The 18,076-nt window shown below is 33.6% G+C and overlaps 2 protein-coding genes across 2 annotated transcripts; one reads left to right on the top strand and one right to left on the bottom strand.

The window, feature by feature from the left end:
* Positions 1 to 9,396: 9,396 nt before the first annotated feature.
* On the top strand, positions 9,397 to 10,092 carry LOC142629263 (uncharacterized). The gene has a single exon (XM_075803214.1). The coding sequence runs from the start codon at positions 9,397 to 9,399 to the stop codon at positions 10,090 to 10,092; it is 696 nt and encodes a 231-aa protein (XP_075659329.1).
* Positions 10,093 to 11,842: 1,750 nt separating this feature from the next.
* On the bottom strand, positions 11,843 to 14,739 carry LOC142627760 (cytochrome P450 CYP749A22-like). The gene is made up of 5 exons (XM_075801637.1): positions 14,349 to 14,739; positions 13,817 to 14,040; positions 13,201 to 13,433; positions 12,725 to 13,103; positions 11,843 to 12,622 (listed from the first exon to the last, which is right to left on the bottom strand). Exons 1-5 carry the CDS (start codon positions 14,629 to 14,631, stop codon positions 12,194 to 12,196), a joined length of 1,548 nt encoding a protein of 515 aa, XP_075657752.1. The 5' UTR covers positions 14,632 to 14,739; the 3' UTR covers positions 11,843 to 12,193.
* Between the last annotated feature and the right edge of the window lie 3,337 nt (positions 14,740 to 18,076).

Genomic DNA, 18,076 nt, shown 5'->3' with positions numbered 1-18,076 from the left:
AAGATATAAATTAAATAGAAAATAAGTTTGAGCCTTTTGTTTTGGTCAATGTTTTCCTAGTGAAGAAGAAGCTTTCATTTTCTATAGAAATTATGCAAATTGATATGGTTTTACAATTTGAAAAGGTTGTATTGAGAAAAGAAATGAGAAATAGTAAGATGTGATTTCTTTTATTATCGACAAGGTAAATAACCACTAAAAATAGTTGATCCATCTAAGGAACAATGAAATAGGAAGTCTTTAAAATGTGGATGTAACGCTCATCGAAGTATCATTTTACAAAAGTCATTTGATATTTTTCCTCGAGAATGACATGTCACTAAGTTTGTTATAGATCACAATCATGATTTATTCTCCTCTTCGGAAGTGCGATTCCTTCAAGCCAATCGAGTTATCACTATAGATGATGAAAAATACATTTTCTTATTGAAAGAAGCAAGCCTTTCAATTAGAGAGGTAATGAGTGTTATGGAACTTGAGAGGCATTTGAAACATGGACAACTTCCATTTTTTCAAAGGGATATTCATAATCTTTATGTGAAAATGAGAAGGAAGAATGCAAAGAATGATGCCATAGTACTCCTACAATTTTGCAAAGTTGCTAAAGAAGATAACTCTAGGTTTCAATATGCATTTACAATTGATGAAGAAAATAGGTTGGAGCATAATTTTTTATCACCTACTCATTGTTTTGATTGGTACCAAAAATATGGAGATGTATTTTTGTTTTATACTATTTATAAGGTGAATGCTTATGATATGCCTTTTGGTATTTTTGTTAGTGTCAATAATCATGGAAAGACAATTCTCTTTGGTTGTGCACTTCTTCAAAATGAAATAACAAGTGTCTTTCGATGGTTAATGAAGGTACATTCTTTGTCTTATAAATTTTTACAATTATTTTTTTAAATTTTATTCGATTAATTAGTAGAATAATAACGTTTATCCTTTGAAATATTTTCATGCTTTAGTAAATTTATATTTAATCAGCAGACTTTTGCATGCTTAATGGAGAATCAACTCAAGGCAATTTTGATGGACCAAAATCCATGGATTACAGAGGCAATATCAAAAGAATTGCCGGCTACAAAACATGTCTTTTGTATATGGCATATTACCGCTAAATTTAGCGGTTGGTTTATATCAATTCTTCCTAATCAATATTCAAATTGGTGCATGGACTTCTATAAGTTATATAAGTTAGAGTCATGTGAAGAGTTTGACAATCAATGGCTTCAAGTTATGACAAAATATGACATGCTTTCTAACAAACATGTAATTGGTTTATATCAAATCAAGCACTTTTAGGTACCATATTACCTTTGTGGGCATTTTTTTAGTGGAATGACAACAATCAGAAGATCAAAAAATAAAAATGCATTTATTAAACGGTTTGTTAGTTCTCACAGAAACTTGATCCAACTCATCAAACAAACTATTTTATTTGTTAATATTTGTAATCTTCATGTGTCATACAAAAGTTTTTAAATTATTTTACTATTTGGAATTTTTTGTTGATCTTGGCATTGAAGATATTGAGCAAACATAATCACATGATATGATGTCGGAGACATATAAAGGTTCTTCTTTAAGATCAATGTCACCATTAGAAGACCAAGCACATAATGTTTTGACACGCAATGCTTTCAAGATTTTTCAAGAGGAGTTTGGGAGAGTAATACAATAGTCGGTGCTTCAAGAAAACATTATTGAATTTGTGCTACAATATTATAAAGATGAAACTAGTCAAAGGCACAAGGTATTATGGGATGGTAAGATGACTAACTGTAGTTGCAAGAATTTTTAATTTTTGGGGTATATTTTGACGTCACATACTAGTGTATTCATATATAAGATTGCTACCAAATTCCATCATTGTATTTACCACCACGTTGGTGTTGTGAAGCATCATTAAGTAAAAAAAAATTGCTAGTATTGGATGATGAAAATTTAGTGGAGAAGGGAAATATGGTTGATGCTAATGTTAATGATATGATTGATGGAAATTACTTCATTAATTGTCCTCTGATCTTAAAGACAAAAGGTCACCTGAAGCAAAAACAAATGAAAGGTGGAAGAGAATTAGGAAAGAAAAAGAAGTCTTATGGCCTTTGCAAGCATGTTGGCCATAACATCTCAACTTGTTCGGAGAAAGATAATTGTATTTCCTCAAATGGTGAGAAAAAAAGAAAGAGAAAAATGTACCTCAAGTGAAATGGGATTGAATCCATATTTTGTTTGGAATGTTAGGCATAAACTCTTGAGCTTGTATAAGAAAAAAGCTATGACAATATTGTGTTTGTTAATTTTGAAAATATTATGTCATTGGACTAAAATGCTTCTTCATGACAATATAGTGCCTTTGTTAATTTTGACACTTCTCTTCTCTTGTCTTTTTTTTTTTGGTTGGTTTTATATTTCCAATTTAACAATATTATGCCAGTGAATATTCACATTATCATTTTCAATATTATGTCATTGTACTAAAATGTTTCTTCCTACTTTTATTTATTTATTTATGAATTTACCTAAATTTTTATAAGGGATTCAATTTAGGACTTGAGATCCCTCTACCATGCTTGTGAATTTATGTTCTCTTATATTCCTTATTTTTTTGGTTACAAATCTTTGTCTTCTTTCTTCATTTTTTAATTTCTTGTTGAATCTTCCTATCTTTTTCTCATTAGTTTTTAGGGTTAGGTGTTCAAAATTTTATTTTAAAGGGTTCAAAAAAATATTTTAAAAATTTATATTTAATTTTTTCTTTTTCTTTAGGGCAAGAGGTTCATTTGAACCAAGGTTTTGAATTCTATTTAGGATTAGCTATTGGAATGGGAAATTACTAAATCGGTCTATATTGGTGCATCGTTTCAGAATTAGTATTGGATAATAATAATAATAATAATAATAATAATAATAATAATAATAATAATAATAATAATAATAATAATAATAGAAGGTTATTCCTTTCTTTTTTGGCTCAAATAAAGTTATTTACTTATTAAACTAAAATTTTAAAATGATTATCTAATGATTTATTTATTTAAAAGATATATTCTAATGAGTGGTAGCTTTGTAAATAAGAAAAAATGTGGCGTTATTTGTAAAGAAAGCACATTCCTAAAAATTTCCTACCTCTTTTCCCATATAAATATCATCCCCTTTTTTACTCTTTTCTCTCTCTCTCTCTCTCTCTCTCTCTCTCTCTCTCTCTCTCTCAAACTTATCTAGTACACTTCTCATCCTTTTTCCAAAGAAAAATAAACAAAATAAACAAAGCAAATGAATGCTTTGTTTATTTTGCTTTAAAATTCTTTCAGAAAAATATTTTCAACAATTTATCATGTTTGTTTCATTGTAAAATTTGATCAAATTCAAAAATATTTTCCATTGACCGTAATTATTTTCTAAAATGTTTTATGAAAAAAGAAACTTGGTAAAATATTTTACAAAAAAAAAAATATAGTAGCTTTCGCCCCCTTTCCTTCCTCCCCCATATGGCCGCTAGGTTGTTGGTTTAGTGGTTGGAGCCGCCAATGGTGCCTGAGAGGCACAAGTTTTGGTGGTTTGTGCTTGAAAAGTTTTATATTATACCAAACACCTGAAAAAACTGAAAATATATTCTAGAAAATTAAACAAAGTGGAATTGTAGGCCCATGGATTTCAATATATACTGGTGACCTTCCTGGCCCCCCCCCCCTAGTCTATTCTAAAACTATTATGATATTTTTATTTACTAAGCCATTAATGTACTAATGTCAATTTTGGTTAGCTCAACTAATATAGTCTCTTGTAGTCGAATAAAAAAATTTGGAGTTTATACCTTGGCTACACCAAAAATCAATGTATTTGATAATAAAGAGAAATCATTTTGGAGTTGACCACATAAGTTAAAATTCTATAATAAGGCCATTAATCAATTTCTTCATATTAACTTGGTACCATGATGGCTCTAGTTGGAGCACGGCTTGAATGACATGTTGGTAAAGTAGAACTAGTTCAATACAATTTGAGATTTATGATGATAACTTTAACGACGTCTCTTTTGTATATAATCAGTAAATTTGCATTATGGAAAATTACAAACTTTTTTCTTTTGTATTTGGGTATTGTTAGAATCTTATTTTCCATTTCATGATGTAGCTAATCCAATTCATCTAAGTAGGATTTTATCCAATTTAATTTTGGAAAAAATAAAATCTTTTTACGAAAACAACTATAACAAGTATTGTCAGTAAAATCTTGTGAGCGATAGATTCTTGAGACAATTATTTTTAATTTTACTTATTTCATTATCTTCAAACTCTTTTTTTATTTGCTTATTTCATTATCTTCAAACTCTTTATTTGTTGTGAGATTTCATCTAAAATTTCTATTACATTTTTTTTTATATTACTATTAACAAAATTTTCAAGTGATCAATTGATTCTATCCTAAAAGGTTTCTCCTCGCTAGCGAAAGGTGGTCTCCATCTTCTCTTAGGTTGTAGAATAGCAATCCCTTCTTTGAAGGTGTTTGTGTCCCCAAAGGCAACAAGTTTACCTTGAGGCTTTGTGGTTTTTTTTTTTTTTTTTTCTTCTAGGGTTTTGGGAAACAGTTTTCTTTTCTTTATTCCTTAGGATGGAGGACCTAACGTGATCATGGAGTTGTTTAACACTATCGGATTGCGAAGGGTCAAACCTTCGGATTTTGGAAGAATAGGCAGCAACAGAGTACATATTAGCTACAAAATTCTTGACAAAGTGTTCTCTCAACATAGATGCTATAGCCAAAACGTTCACACCATTATGGAGATCAGTAAATGGTTTTAAAATAAAAAAAGAGGGAGATCATGTGGTTTTGTTTACTTTTGATAATAAGGAAGAGATGGAGAAAGTTATTGATGTTGAGCCGTGGAGTTTTGATAAACATCTCATGGTATTACAATGCTATGACAGAGATACAGACTTGGGGGATATGGAGTTTAATAAAGCTAGTTTCTAGGTGCAAGTGCATGACCTTTCGGTGAGATTTCGGAGACGAAAAGTGGCCGAACAAATATGTGAGGCTGCAGGGAGGATTAATGTCTCGATTGATGATTTTGAATCGGAATGAGATAATTTTATGAGATTGTGGGTGTCTTTCAAATATGAATGACTCCCCAACCCGTGCTATTGGTGTGGCTGTTTAACACACAATGATCGTGATTGTGCTCTTTGGATTGAGAGCGAAGGAAGCCTGAAAACTAAGTCTCAGCAGTTCGGATCCTGGATCAAGGCAACGTCGTTTGTGTCGAAAAGGAGAAATATGGTTAAAGTCCCTGGCTTTTTTGCTAGCAGGAAATCGGGTGCGTCGACGACAAACAGCAAATCAGCTCAGAAGCCTCTCGTGGTGGTGGTCCGTTCAGGTAAACCTTCATCAGAGGTTATTCGACCTAATAAGGAAAGTGTTAGTAATTTTCCTAGTACAAATATTGCTCTGGATTTTCAGCAGATAAATATGGTGAATATGGTGCCACAAGAGTTAGAGAGTGTTACGAAATTTGAAAGTTCAAAATTGACGGATTCTATGGAGAGGAAAAAGCTAGCAAGTGATTTCGAGGAGGTAATAGAGGATATTGATAAGGAAATTCGAAAGTTTGACTTGGCCGCTTCGAATATTGCTGAGAACAGAGCATGTTTAGGTAAGGAAAATATTATAGAATCACTTTCTATTAAGGATTCTAATGAGATGCTTTCACAAGCACGTGCACAACTTAACCCTTCCTTACCACGTGCCCCTCTAGCTGTGATTTCTAATAATTAGAACAGACCCGTGCATGCTGAAGGCTCGTGGAAAAGAGTTGCTAGAACTGAGATAGGGATAAACACAGTTATGATTGAAGCAGTAGGGGAGAAACGTGTGGCAGGGGAAACAGAAAGCCTACTTGAGTTACCAAAGAAAAGGAAGGTTTCTCAGGCAGGCACAACCAAGAAGAAGATATTGGCGGAGGCTGGGATCCAGCCTTGCCAGAAGCAATGAGTCTATTAGTATGGAACTGTCGTGAGTTTGGGAACTTGCGTATAGATAATGAGCTTGTTACTTTGATACGGGCTAAAGATCCCTCTGTTGTGTTTATAGTCGAAACATGGGCAAATGATGCAAGGCTAGATCGTACTTTTAGTAAAATTAATTTTGATCAGAAGTGGGTGGTGTCGAGGGCTAATAGAGGTGGTGGTTTAGTGTTATTTTGGAATAATATTATGAACCTTCCTGTAGTAGATTCACACAGGAATTATATCGAAACTATTATCAATGGGAACTCTGAGAATGAATGGAGATTTACTAGCTTTTATGGGGAACCTGAGACCTCAAGGAGATTCGAAGCCTGGAACAAGTTGAGGACTTTGAATTCAAGGGTGAACAGACCTAGGTTTTGTGTCGGGGATTTTAATGAAATTATTTGGCATGATGAGAAGTTGGGTGGGCCGAGGAAAGATCACAATCAAATGTAGTTATTTAGAGATGTGATTGATGAGTGTGGCTTCATGGATTTAGGATTTGTAGGTTCTAAATTTACATGGGCAAGACACTTTGATGAAAGTCATTCTGTTAGAATAAGATTAGATCAATGCTTGGCTACTAATTCTTCGTTTCATAAATTTTCGGGAACTAGAATCCATCACCTTCAATCTATGTCATCGGATTACTTTGCCCTTTGGGTAAATTCTTTGGGCTTGGAAAAGCCTAGTAGGAAGAAATGCTTCAGGTTTGAGGAAATGTGGTTGTCAGAGCCCTCTTGTGGTGAAACTATTGAAGCAACTTGGAGTAATACTTGTGAGCCGAACCTAGGTCTAGCTATCTTGAAAAAGGTGGCTCAATGTGAACAAGAATTAACTTGGTGGAGCAAGCATAATTTCGGACATGTGAGAAGGGAATTAGTAGAGAAAAAGAAATTGCTTGTGGTGGCCGAAAATGAAGCAATAGTCAATGGGAACAACTCTCGGGTTAGGGGTCTCAAGGCTGAAATAAATATCCTTCTAGATAGAGAAATTAGAATGTGGTGTCAACGGTCACGGGCCTTGTGGCTTAGTAAAGGAGATAGCAATACAACTTTTTTCTACAGCAAGGCAACAAAGAGGTTCAAGAAGAATTTAATTAGGCGGATCAAAAATGCTAGAGGTGAGTGGTTAACCGAGCATGAGGAAATGGGGTTGGAGTTGACAAATTACTATGAAGAGTTTTTCTCCTCTTCAAACCCGAGCCTTACTGTTGAGGTTCTTAAGAAAATCCCATGTTCAGTGATTGAGGAGATGAATGCAGATTTGGTGAGTGACTTTTCAGAATTGGAAGTGTTGGAAGCTTTAAATCAGATGGCACCTTTAAAGGCTCCAGGTCCCGATGGAATGCCTTCACTCTTCTATCAGCATTTTTGGGAGGTTATGAAGTATGATGTAACCAACGCAGTCCTCTCTTGGTTAAACACAAGTACCTTACCCGACCTTATAAATCATACTCTTATTACTCTTGTGCCAAAAGCTGATAAACCTAAACTAGTGACTAAGTTTCGACCTATTAGTCTGTGTAATGTTCTCTACAAAATATATTCTAAAGTCCTAGCAAATAGACTAAAGAAATTCCTCCCATCCCTAATCACTGAACACCAATCTGCTTTTGCTAAAGATCGCCTCATTTTAGATAATGTTATGGTTGCCTTTGAAACTCTCCATCATATGAAGAACCATAGTTCGGGTAGACATGGATTTATGGCCTTAAAACTAGATATGAGTAAGGCCTATGATAGGGTTGAATGGGTTTATTTGGAGAAACTTATGGAGAGAATGGGTTTTTGCTCGAGGTGGATTGCTCTTGTTATGAGTTGTGTAAAAACGGTGACATACTCCATTATGGTAAATGGAGAACCTATGGGAATGATTCATCCCAAACGAGGTATAAGGCAAGGGGACCCCCTCTCTCCTTTCCTTTTCCTCCTTTGTACTAAAGGTCTACATGCTCTCATTAAACACTTGGCGAGAATTTGTGATATTAAAGGTTTTTCCTTATGTAAGAGAGGCCCAAAATTAACCCACTTGTTTTTTTGCAGACGATAGCTTGCTTTTTTGCAGGGCAACCTATGAGGATTGTAATAATATTTTGAAGTTGCTAGCTGAATATAAGTCTTTGTTGGGGCAAAAGATCAACAAAGACAAAACTGCAATCTTTTTTAGCAAGTCTACATCGGAAGAAGCAAAAGCAAATATCAAGAATCTTCTTCAACTTCAAGAAGTTAAATCCTATGAGAAGTATTTGGGGTTGCCATCTTTTGTGGATAGGGGAAAAAAAGCGAGCTTTGATTATATAAAAGAGAGGGTATGGAGGAAGCTTCAAGGATGGCAGAGCAAGTTGTTATCGCAAGCCAGTAGAGAGGTACTCATTAAATTTGTAATCCAAGTTATTCCTACCTATGCCATGGGTTGCTTTAAACTTCCTATTGGGCTTTGTGATGTTATTGAGGCTATGATAGGAAGATATTGGTGGGGCCAAAAGGGAGATCGAAGAAAAATTCATTGGCTCCAATGGAGTGAATTAACAAAATCTAAGATGGTAGGAGGATTGGGCTTCTGTGATTTGGCTCACTTTAATGATGCCCTTTTAGCAAAGCAAGCGTGGCTTCTTATCCATAAAAAGGACTCTCTCTTTTATAAAGTGTTCAAGGCGAAGTTTTTTCCTTATGGTTCTCTAATAGATGCAAAAGAATCCTCTTCAGGATCGTATGCTTGGAAAAGCATCTTGAGAGGTTGTGATGTTGTCCTAGAGGGAGCTTGTTGGAGGGTAGACAATGGGAAATCTATCAAAATATGGCAACATTATTGGCTGCCATGAAAACACCCAACAAAGGTAGCATCTCTGATGGTGGAATCCATGGAGGAAGCTACAGTGGATTGTTTGATAGATGAAGGGACACGCACATGGAATGCTGACCTGGTAGATGGAATTTTTGCACCGCAAGAAGCAGAAGAAATTAAGAAAATTTCATTGGCCCGAGAAACTACTGAGGACTTGCTGTTTTGGCCATTAGCACAGGATGGGAAGTTTAGTTGCAAGCTGGGGTATCCATTTTTGAAGGAAGCAGAGGATGGCTCTCAAATGGAGGCTCGACCTGATCATGAAAAAGGCTTATGGAAGAAAATTTGGGCATTGGCATGTCCAAATAAAGTGAAGAATTTAGTTTGGAGAGCTTGCCGAAACTCTTTTTCGTCAAAGAGCAATCTTTTGTGAAGAACAATTATCACGGATCAGACCTGCGATTTGTGTAGGTGTGAAGTGGAAGATATGATTCATGCGGTATGGAGTTGTAAAAATTTGGATTGTGTGTGGGATAAGGACATCACATGGAATTTTCGGGATCAGACTTCTTTTTCCAACTTTAGTGAATTGATGGCTTGGGTATTTGAACATCAGCGGAAGCCAGCTCTCTTTGCTTTCACGGTGTGGACCATTTGGACTCAAAGGAACCAGGTGCGCTCCCAACAGCCATGTTGCGCTTTAAACCATCTTTCTCAATTAGCAGCTGAGAGATATTCAGAATTTCAAGCCATCTTACCGCCACCACCACCTAGCCGACCACGCATAAGAACACGTTGGAAGCCACCTCCATTAGATATCTTCAAAATTAATTTTGATGGAGCTGTTTTTGCCGAAGAAAACTGTTCAGGTGTGGGAGTTATTGTTCGAAACAGAGAAGGCTTAGTGATTGCAGCCATGTCAGAAAAAATCCTCCAACTTCTCCAGCCAATAGAAATTGAAGCCATGGCAGCCACAAGGGCTCTTGAGTTTGCTAGGGAGGTGGGCATCTCGGAAGCTGTTCTTGAGGGAGACTCACTGTTGGTGATTAAGGCACTAGCAACCAAGGACGTTGGCCTTGCTCCATTTGGTCTATTGATACAAGATGCCTATAGGTTCACTTTAGCTTTTTCTTTATTGTCTTACTCTCATACAAAGAGAGAGGGCAACCAAGTAGCGCATGATTTGGCGAAGTTAGCTGTTACTATCCCAAATTGTGTAATATGGATGGAAGATGTTCCATCAGATGTTTTTGCTTCATATCAGACTGATTTGGCCGGGATTTCTTAATAAAAGATCGCAGCATTCATTCTCAAAAAAAAAAAAATATATATTGATTCTAGCCTATTTGAGATTTAATTAATTTTTATATTATGTGATCAAGCCCAATTAGTGTTGAAGTCCGAACCTTTCTAATCCCAATTTTATCAAAAGAAATATGCTTCATTCTCAGACCTTTTCCGATCTATCCTTAATCTTGATTCAGCCCATTCCGTGGCTCCATTTTCTGTCATCCTGTGGAGTTTTTGGCAGCGACCAAACCAAATTCTAGAGAATCAATGCTCATGGAATCTTGGTATTTTAGTGGCAAAAGCTAAGGAACTTTTAACAAGAAAGTTCCCAAGATCGTCCAGAACAGAGGTCCTGTAGGTTGGTCTCCGCCTCCATTTCGTAGCTATAAGGCTAACTTTGGTGCAGCAATGTTTTTCTACTACTTTGCAGGCTGGTCTAGGAGTGGTGAGTCGTGATTATGATGGGAATATTGTTGAAGTTTATTCCTTCATGCTCTTGTGGAGTCTGTACTTGTGGTTCTATGGCTGCTCATGCATAATACCAAGAAGAGTGCACTATGAATTTCCTCATGAGTCTGAATCATACTTTTGCTTCAGTTAAGAGTTCAAATTCTGTTAATGGAACCTTTTCCCTCACTGAACAAGGTATTTTCTCTTGTTACACAAGAAGAAAGGCAAAGAAGGGTTGGGTCTAACCCTATTGCTACTGAAACTACTGCCGCTCTTTTCTCCAAAGGTTCTAATGTTCCAAGCAAAGATAATTATTCTAACAAGCCTAATGCAAAGAAGGATAGGCCAATTTGTTCACATTGTGGTGTTATTGGACATGTAGTAGACAAGTGCTACAAGATCCACGGCTATCCTCCTGGATATAAGACCAAGGGAAAACGGTTATTCAGCAAACCAAGTTTCATTCACTCCAGCCAATTCTGCGGACTGTATGGAAGAGCTAACCATAGTGGTACTCACTTCCATCTCAGTGTCAACGACTTATGTCCATGCTTGAATCTCATAACTTGGGATCACAGCAGCCCAACTTGGAGCCAACTCTTGGGACTCATCAAGCAGCCACTCTCATCACTTAGCCTCCTAAAGCATCTCAGCATTCTGGTTCTTTCAACACAGCAGGTTTTGTTTCTGTGATTGAAGACAAAGAATTGGATAAAGTTACTTCTCTTTACTTGCATACCTCAATTAGCTTAGACCATTCAGTTTTCTCATCAAATCTTATTATTCCCACTTATATTTCCCCACAAGATTAGATCACTGATAGTGGTGCTACTGACCACATGGTTCACTCTATTTCCTTACTCACAAAGATAACCTCAGTTGCCCACATATCTGTTAAACTTCCTAATGGTGAATCAGTTTTGGTTACTCACATTGGTCAAGTTCAACTCTCTTCTAATTTAGTACTTGATGATGTTTTGTGTGTGCCTTTATTCTCTTTTAATCTCATCTCTATTGTCACACCATTTGAGGTGTTGCTGATTTTTTTTGTCTCACTTCTGTTTTGTTCAGGACTTGCTGTAATGGAAGATGATTGGATTGGGTAGAAAGCATGGGGGTCTGTACATTTTACAGCAAACCGAGTCTAAACAGCTTTCTTCTTTTGGCAAATTGACACTCCATTCAGCTTATTCTTCTTATGTTATATATTACGTTTTGATATGTCATGATCTTAATTAATGCAAACTTCTGTATGCGTTGGCCTACTTACTCTGACCATCTAATCAAGATCAAGAAAGGATCAAATTTAATTAGAATTAAGCACACATAAGACAACAGTTATGACCAAATGGTCCAGTTCATATCATATCTTGAGGTGTTTGGAAGCCCTCCACATGCATTTAACTTACCCCAACTAATGATCAACATGTTAATCCTCAAATTGGTCACCCTGGACTTCTTCGTTTTTATTAATTTTAGTAGTTTAATGTTCATTCACTTTTTGTGTAACTCATCAGTTTTCACTTACTCTTCCAAGCAACCAAATTGAAAGCTCAGCAACAGCTAGGATTAAAAAAAGGTACACCACGAATGCATTGATGTATGGATGTTTTGTGCACAAGTGCACATATTATTGCCAGTTCTAGTCTTCACAGTGAGTGTAGCAGCACTTGAATTCCATGTTGTGGGCGAAGGGTAAGTACCTGCAATGGTGAGTGGACATAGGCTGGGGATAGGGTGAAGGCATAGCGTTGTAGAATCATAGAAAGAGCAATCTTTGTTTCAGTGATAGCAAAGTTAAAGCCCACACAGGTTCGGGGTCCCATTCCAAATGGCAAAAAAGCAGCTATATTGTTGTTAGTAGCTTTGGACACACCTTCTGAGAATCTCTCTGGTTTGAAAAGATGCACATCCTCTCCCCATACTTGAGGGTCATGCTGAACTGCAATATTTGAGATGAACAACAGAAGTTCAGCTGGAAGAGTGAGCTTCCCAAGTCTAGTTTCCCTTACAACTTCTCTTGTAATTGCGAGTACAGGTGGATATAACCTTAAAGACTCATTTATGATCATGCCCATCTGCATGGGAAAGACTTGTAAAAAATTTAGAATTTACAATTGAGCTGGATATGTTGTATGTTATTTACATAAGTAATTAATTTGAGTTTGAGACGTTCTTACAGTCTTGAGCTTTGTGATACCATCTGGATTTGGATTTTGGTGGCCAAATAAATTAAGAACCTCCTTTCTTGCTTCCTCTTGCCAATCAGTGTGGATCGCTAGAAGCAATACAGTCCACGCTAGCAAAGAATTAGTGGTTTCTTGTCCAGCAAAGTAAAATGTTTTGCACTCATCCACTAAATCTTGTATTGAAATCTTTGGGCTAGAATTGGCATCATGATAAGCCTTTACAAGTAATTGAAGAAAATCATTCCCAAAGCTGCCAACCTCTTCAGTCATTACCTTCTCTTCTTTTTTCTTAATTATCTCTAATATAGAGTTGAATATTTCTTTTTCAAGCTGCTCTGATTCAATTTCATCGCTGGTTTTAAAATATTCACTGTAAAAATAGACAAGAAATCAATTCACCAAGAATATAAAATGGGGAGTAGTTCTTTGTTTCTCAATTGTTGGTTTAACGAATTGGGATTTTTTACCTGATGCCAGGAAACTTGAGTTTATGAGTATTTCTGGACGTTAACAAAGTCAACTTCATCAACATCCGAAAAATGTTCTCCCCTTCTAGGTAACTGCTCCCAAAAGCTGTCCTAGAAATCAGTTCTGATGTCAATAGCCTAAACTCTTCAAATACCTCAATCTCTTTGCCTTCATGATGTTTCCACCTTTCTAGCATCACCTCCACACTAGTGATCATTGCCGGAATCATATTCTACATACAAAAGTGAATCCCTTGTAACAATTCAGACTAATTTCTAAGATTTTATATCTGTTTTTTTGTATATAGTTTATTAATAAGCTTATTTTTCATTGAGTGTTAAAGTGGAACAAACAGAGAAAGAACAAGGAGAAAGGTTCTGAATAAATCTCTGTTTTCTATGATAAAATGTCTGTACAGTATAAGTCTATACACACACACACACACAACATAGTTGACCAATGAGGCCCTTGATTATTAGGCTTGAATCAATGATAATTGACATGCCGTGATTCAAGCCCCAAAGTGGTTCTTAAACGTGCAAAATGTGAAACATATCTTCGCATTGTGTTTAGTTCCTCTTAAGATAATCGATTAAACAAGTTTTTCAATCTTACTTTCAGGCTCTCTGCATGGAAGGCAGAATTGGCCAGTTTTCGCATCTTTGCCCATTTTTCACCTTCAGATGTCACAAGCCCATCTCCTAAGAGCTTTTTTATAAAATCTTCACCCTTTTGTTTCTGGAAAGCGTTGTCTCTATTATTCAGTATCTCTTTGATAAGCTCTGGTTCTGTTAGGACCAATTGAGCTCGAGGACCGCTCCACTGAAGAAAATTCTTCCCTGGACCAAACAAAAACAAGCCAAGAAAATAAAAAATCACCAAATTTAGTAAAATTTAGCTAAAACATAATTAAAATTAATATATAGTAGTCTTTATGCTGTGTATTGTGCCTCTGATACTAATTGATAACAACTTGCCTTCACACTTCCTTCTTAAGAGAGATTATAGTATGTACTTATAGGGACAGATATATTTTCATCTACTCTTAATCAAAAAGATGAAATTGACAAAGCCATACTTCAACTTGATCAGGGAAAGAAAAAACAACAAAAGAAAATCCTAAATTAAACTACTAATTAGTTTTTACCATATTTGTTGACCCATGAGTGAATATGAGGCTGAGCTTTGGAGAGTATGTCATGTGATAAATCCATGGACCTGCTCATGGCTTCTTTTTTCATGTTCATAATTTCCTTGGTGCTTCCATGGAAGGACCTGTAGGAAAGACCTTTGATTCCCTGTGAACCCATTAGATACTGCATGCGAATTGGAGTCCAACATAGTTTGAGAAGGACCCTGATGAGAGCTAAGAGAAAGTATAGACACAGAGAGCTTGAAACACAGATTACAAGGATTCTAAAAACACCCATTTTTAAAAAATTTTCAATAAAACTTTGTGGATGTTGAATTATACGGTTTCCGTGATCTGATTATTTAATATTTAATAAAACCTTTACCGCGTTGTCTAGAATCTAGACAGACTGCTATAGATGGGAGTTTGTCTTTTTCTATTCTTTAATCTGATAAAAAAAAAAAACAAAATTTCGGTGGCTTTGATGGGACTCGTATAGAATGAGTTCAAACATGATACAACAAATCACCGATGATATTCACTGTTCAGCAAAAAAAAATCAACGTTGAAAAAGTTTATATTGGTTAAATATGGTACAAAACAAAATAACAACGTTTTAAATAATTTTCTATATGAACATGATTTTTAAAATTTGAACAATTAAAAGAACTGGAAAGAAGAGAAACTCAAGGTTTTAAAATTTGATGGAGGTTCAATGGCAGGTCGAACTGTAACAATTATTTTAACAATAATTAATTAACATAAAAATAAATAAAATAAATGAGAATATTGACTTAAATTTTTTTTAAAGAGGTTGAAGTATCTCTCATTTGACGATTAGGTATTCTCTTGAAATACTTTAATAAATTTATACAATAGAATAATAGAGTAATATAATTGAAGAGAAAATGTTTCTAAAGTTTAAAGCTTAAACAATCCGTGCAAGAAATTATATTTAACTAGTCGCAAACTTGCGCGTTGCTCTTAATAATTTTTTAAGTAAAATACTATTTTAATTCCTAGACTTTATAAAGAATTCTTTAAAAAAAAATAGTTTTATATATTTTTCATAATCTTGTCTATAACGTTTTTTTTTACCATTATCATATATTTATTGGTTGATGATTTGCATAACATAGACATTGAATAAGGGTAGAACTATTCATTAGATTTTTTTAAGTCATGGTGTATGAAGATTATGATTATGATTATATATATATATATATATATATATAAAGCTTAAATGAGATGTCAAAAAATGAGATTATAAAAATTTTCAACTTTATTTCTAATATAATTTCTAAATTACTATAGAACGTCTCATTTTTAGTTATGATAGGAAATATAATTTCCCTAGTTAGAGTTTGATTAGTTTTAAGTTTAAATTTTGTATTATTATATTTAATTGTTGATTTTTGATTTAATTAAGTAAATGTAATGGTTGATTTTATTGCACTATAAAATTTTTAATGTCTACTGAATAACCATCTCTATTTTATTTCTTACTCCTCTTGACTACCTTTTTATTTTTCAGATAACGGTTATTAATTGATGTTTGATTTGATTTCTTTTTTTCTTCCTTCATTTATTCATTATTATTTTGTATGTTCCCTTGCTAGTTGTAAATTTTATTGTTATCAATAAGAAATAGATTTCATGGATGGCTTAAATAGGCATAAATATGGTTACGCTAGTGGTATGTCAAAGGGGTTTTTTCTTTTTCTTTTTTCAAGGAAATATGAAAGGCATTTTTCTAGTTTGGTCTTTATCAATTAAGATATCCATAATATATTAGCGGAAGTAATAATGAGCCTTAATTTTTTTTTTTTTAATGTATGAAGTGGTTAGGTTAGTGGTATGTCAAAGTTTTTATAAAAAAAAATTTAAAAATAATTCCAAGGAAATATAAAAGGCCTTTTTTTGAAAAAAAGAAACTGTGACTTCTTGAATTGTAGAAATGTAATTGTTTTAATTACCTTATTTATAGATTTCATTATTAAGTTATAAACATCTAAATTAAAGTAGATCAATATATAAATGCAAAATTATATGGAAAGTTACAACTGCACAAAATAAATAAGTATAGATAATTTTTTTTTTTGATTATTCATGAATATTTATTTCATTGTTTACTTATAAATATCTAAACTAAAGTTTTTCTGAAAAAAAATATAAATTAAAATAGATGGATATGTAAAGGTAAAATTATATGAAAAGTTAAAATTACCCAAAATGAACGTTTAACCACTAGTGGATGTGTGTTTTTTGAAGACTAAAAGTATTCTCGATTGCTTTAGCAAGAACTATATAACTATGCAAATATTGTTGTGAGTGGTTCCATCATTTGCAAATTATCAAGTTTGGTGGCCTTACAAAACAGATATTTCATTTTGCAAAAAACTTTATATGAACTCCTCTTTTGTGACAACTTTTTTTTTTGCCAAAACAACTTAAGAATATTAAGACTTAAGTTAACACATATGGTAGTTGTAGAACACGTCAATGATATGAAAAATAGAAAGGTTTAAATATTTTAAAAAAAATTTTAGTAGATTGTAATATAAAACATTTTTTCTCAATATTTTATGTAACTTTTCCTTTAAGATCAATATTGTTGACATCCTTTAGAGATGATACATAATATTTTTGAGAAGAAGAAGAAGAAGTAGAGATGATGCTAACACATAATATAAAATTATTAAGTTTGTGTGATTTAAATTTGAGGCAAAAAAAAAAAAAAAACTAATGTATCTATGATAAAAGTTTTTATCTAGATAATATATAGTAGTTCATATTTTTTTAGTCTTGATCCAAAAAGTTCATTCTCAACAGCCTTTTAAATCTACAAATTGCTCAACCTATAGGCCTAGACACACTCAATCTATGTAATATAATAACATTATATTATTATATTCTATATGTATAATGCAATAGGATAGTATTTAATCAAAGAGAATATAAAAGATAACAACTTAAAACACAAAATTATATTGCATCAACCCAAAGTAGAATTCTAATTAACACAAAAGTTCATCAACCTAAAGAATTGATGCAATAAAAAAATTTAAAAAAAATTGAAAAACAAATTGAGAGAGAGAGAGAGAGAGAGAGAGAGAGAGAGAGAGAGAGAGAGAGAGAGAGAGAGAAGTAACTTTTTTTTTTTTGGTTAGAAAACTATGCATAGAATGAAAAAGAAAAATATCAAAATTTATAGTAAGATGTTGAGAATAAAAAGAGTCAAAATAAAGAAAGATAAAAAGGTAGAGAAAGAATAATATTAAAGTAGAAAGTAGTGGAAAGATGATGAGGTAAAACGGAGGGAGAGTTTTGGAAAATTAATAATAAATATAATGGTTAAAAGATATTTTAATTTTTAAATAATGAAGTTGTTAAGTCACCTTAAATGAGAAAATATTTAAAAAAAATATATATATATATATATAAGAAAAATTTGAAACAAAAAATGATGATGTGGTTGTTGATGTAGCTTAACGTGGAGGTAGCAACATTAAATGCTACTCTTCAACGTTTAGTAATATATAGAATATAGATATAGATATAGATTAGAAAAAGTCAAATATCTCATGAGTGATGAGATGAGATCGAGACATTTAGTTTAAAATAAGGGAAAATTTAATAAGGAAACAAACGCAATTAATTTTCTTGACATTTTTTTTTATATATTTTCAATGAAAGTGGTGTCATACTTTTTTTTTTTTAATGATTTATTAAAAATTGACCTA

Source organism: Castanea sativa, chromosome 3, assembly GCF_040712315.1.
Source record: "Castanea sativa cultivar Marrone di Chiusa Pesio chromosome 3, ASM4071231v1".
Lineage (NCBI taxonomy): Eukaryota > Viridiplantae > Streptophyta > Magnoliopsida > Fagales > Fagaceae > Castanea > Castanea sativa.
Note: the sequence above shows the minus strand (reverse complement) of the source record. Positions and strands in the feature narration are given on the sequence as shown.

Bases quoted from the DNA above. Each gene is read 5' to 3' on its own strand.
- LOC142629263 (XM_075803214.1), top strand. From the start codon at position 9,397: ATGGCTTGGGTATTTGAACATCAGCGGAAGCCAGCTCTCTTTGCTTTC.
- LOC142627760 (XM_075801637.1), bottom strand. From the start codon at position 14,631: ATGGGTGTTTTTAGAATCCTTGTAATCTGTGTTTCAAGCTCTCTGTGT. The intron at 13,104-13,200 runs GTAAAAAATCCC...CTATTTTTACAG, and splicing joins CTCAAGTTTCCTGGCATCAG to TGAATATTTTAAAACCAGCG. The intron at 12,623-12,724 runs GTAAGAACGTCT...TTTCCCATGCAG, and splicing joins GTATCACAAAGCTCAAGACT to ATGGGCATGATCATAAATGA.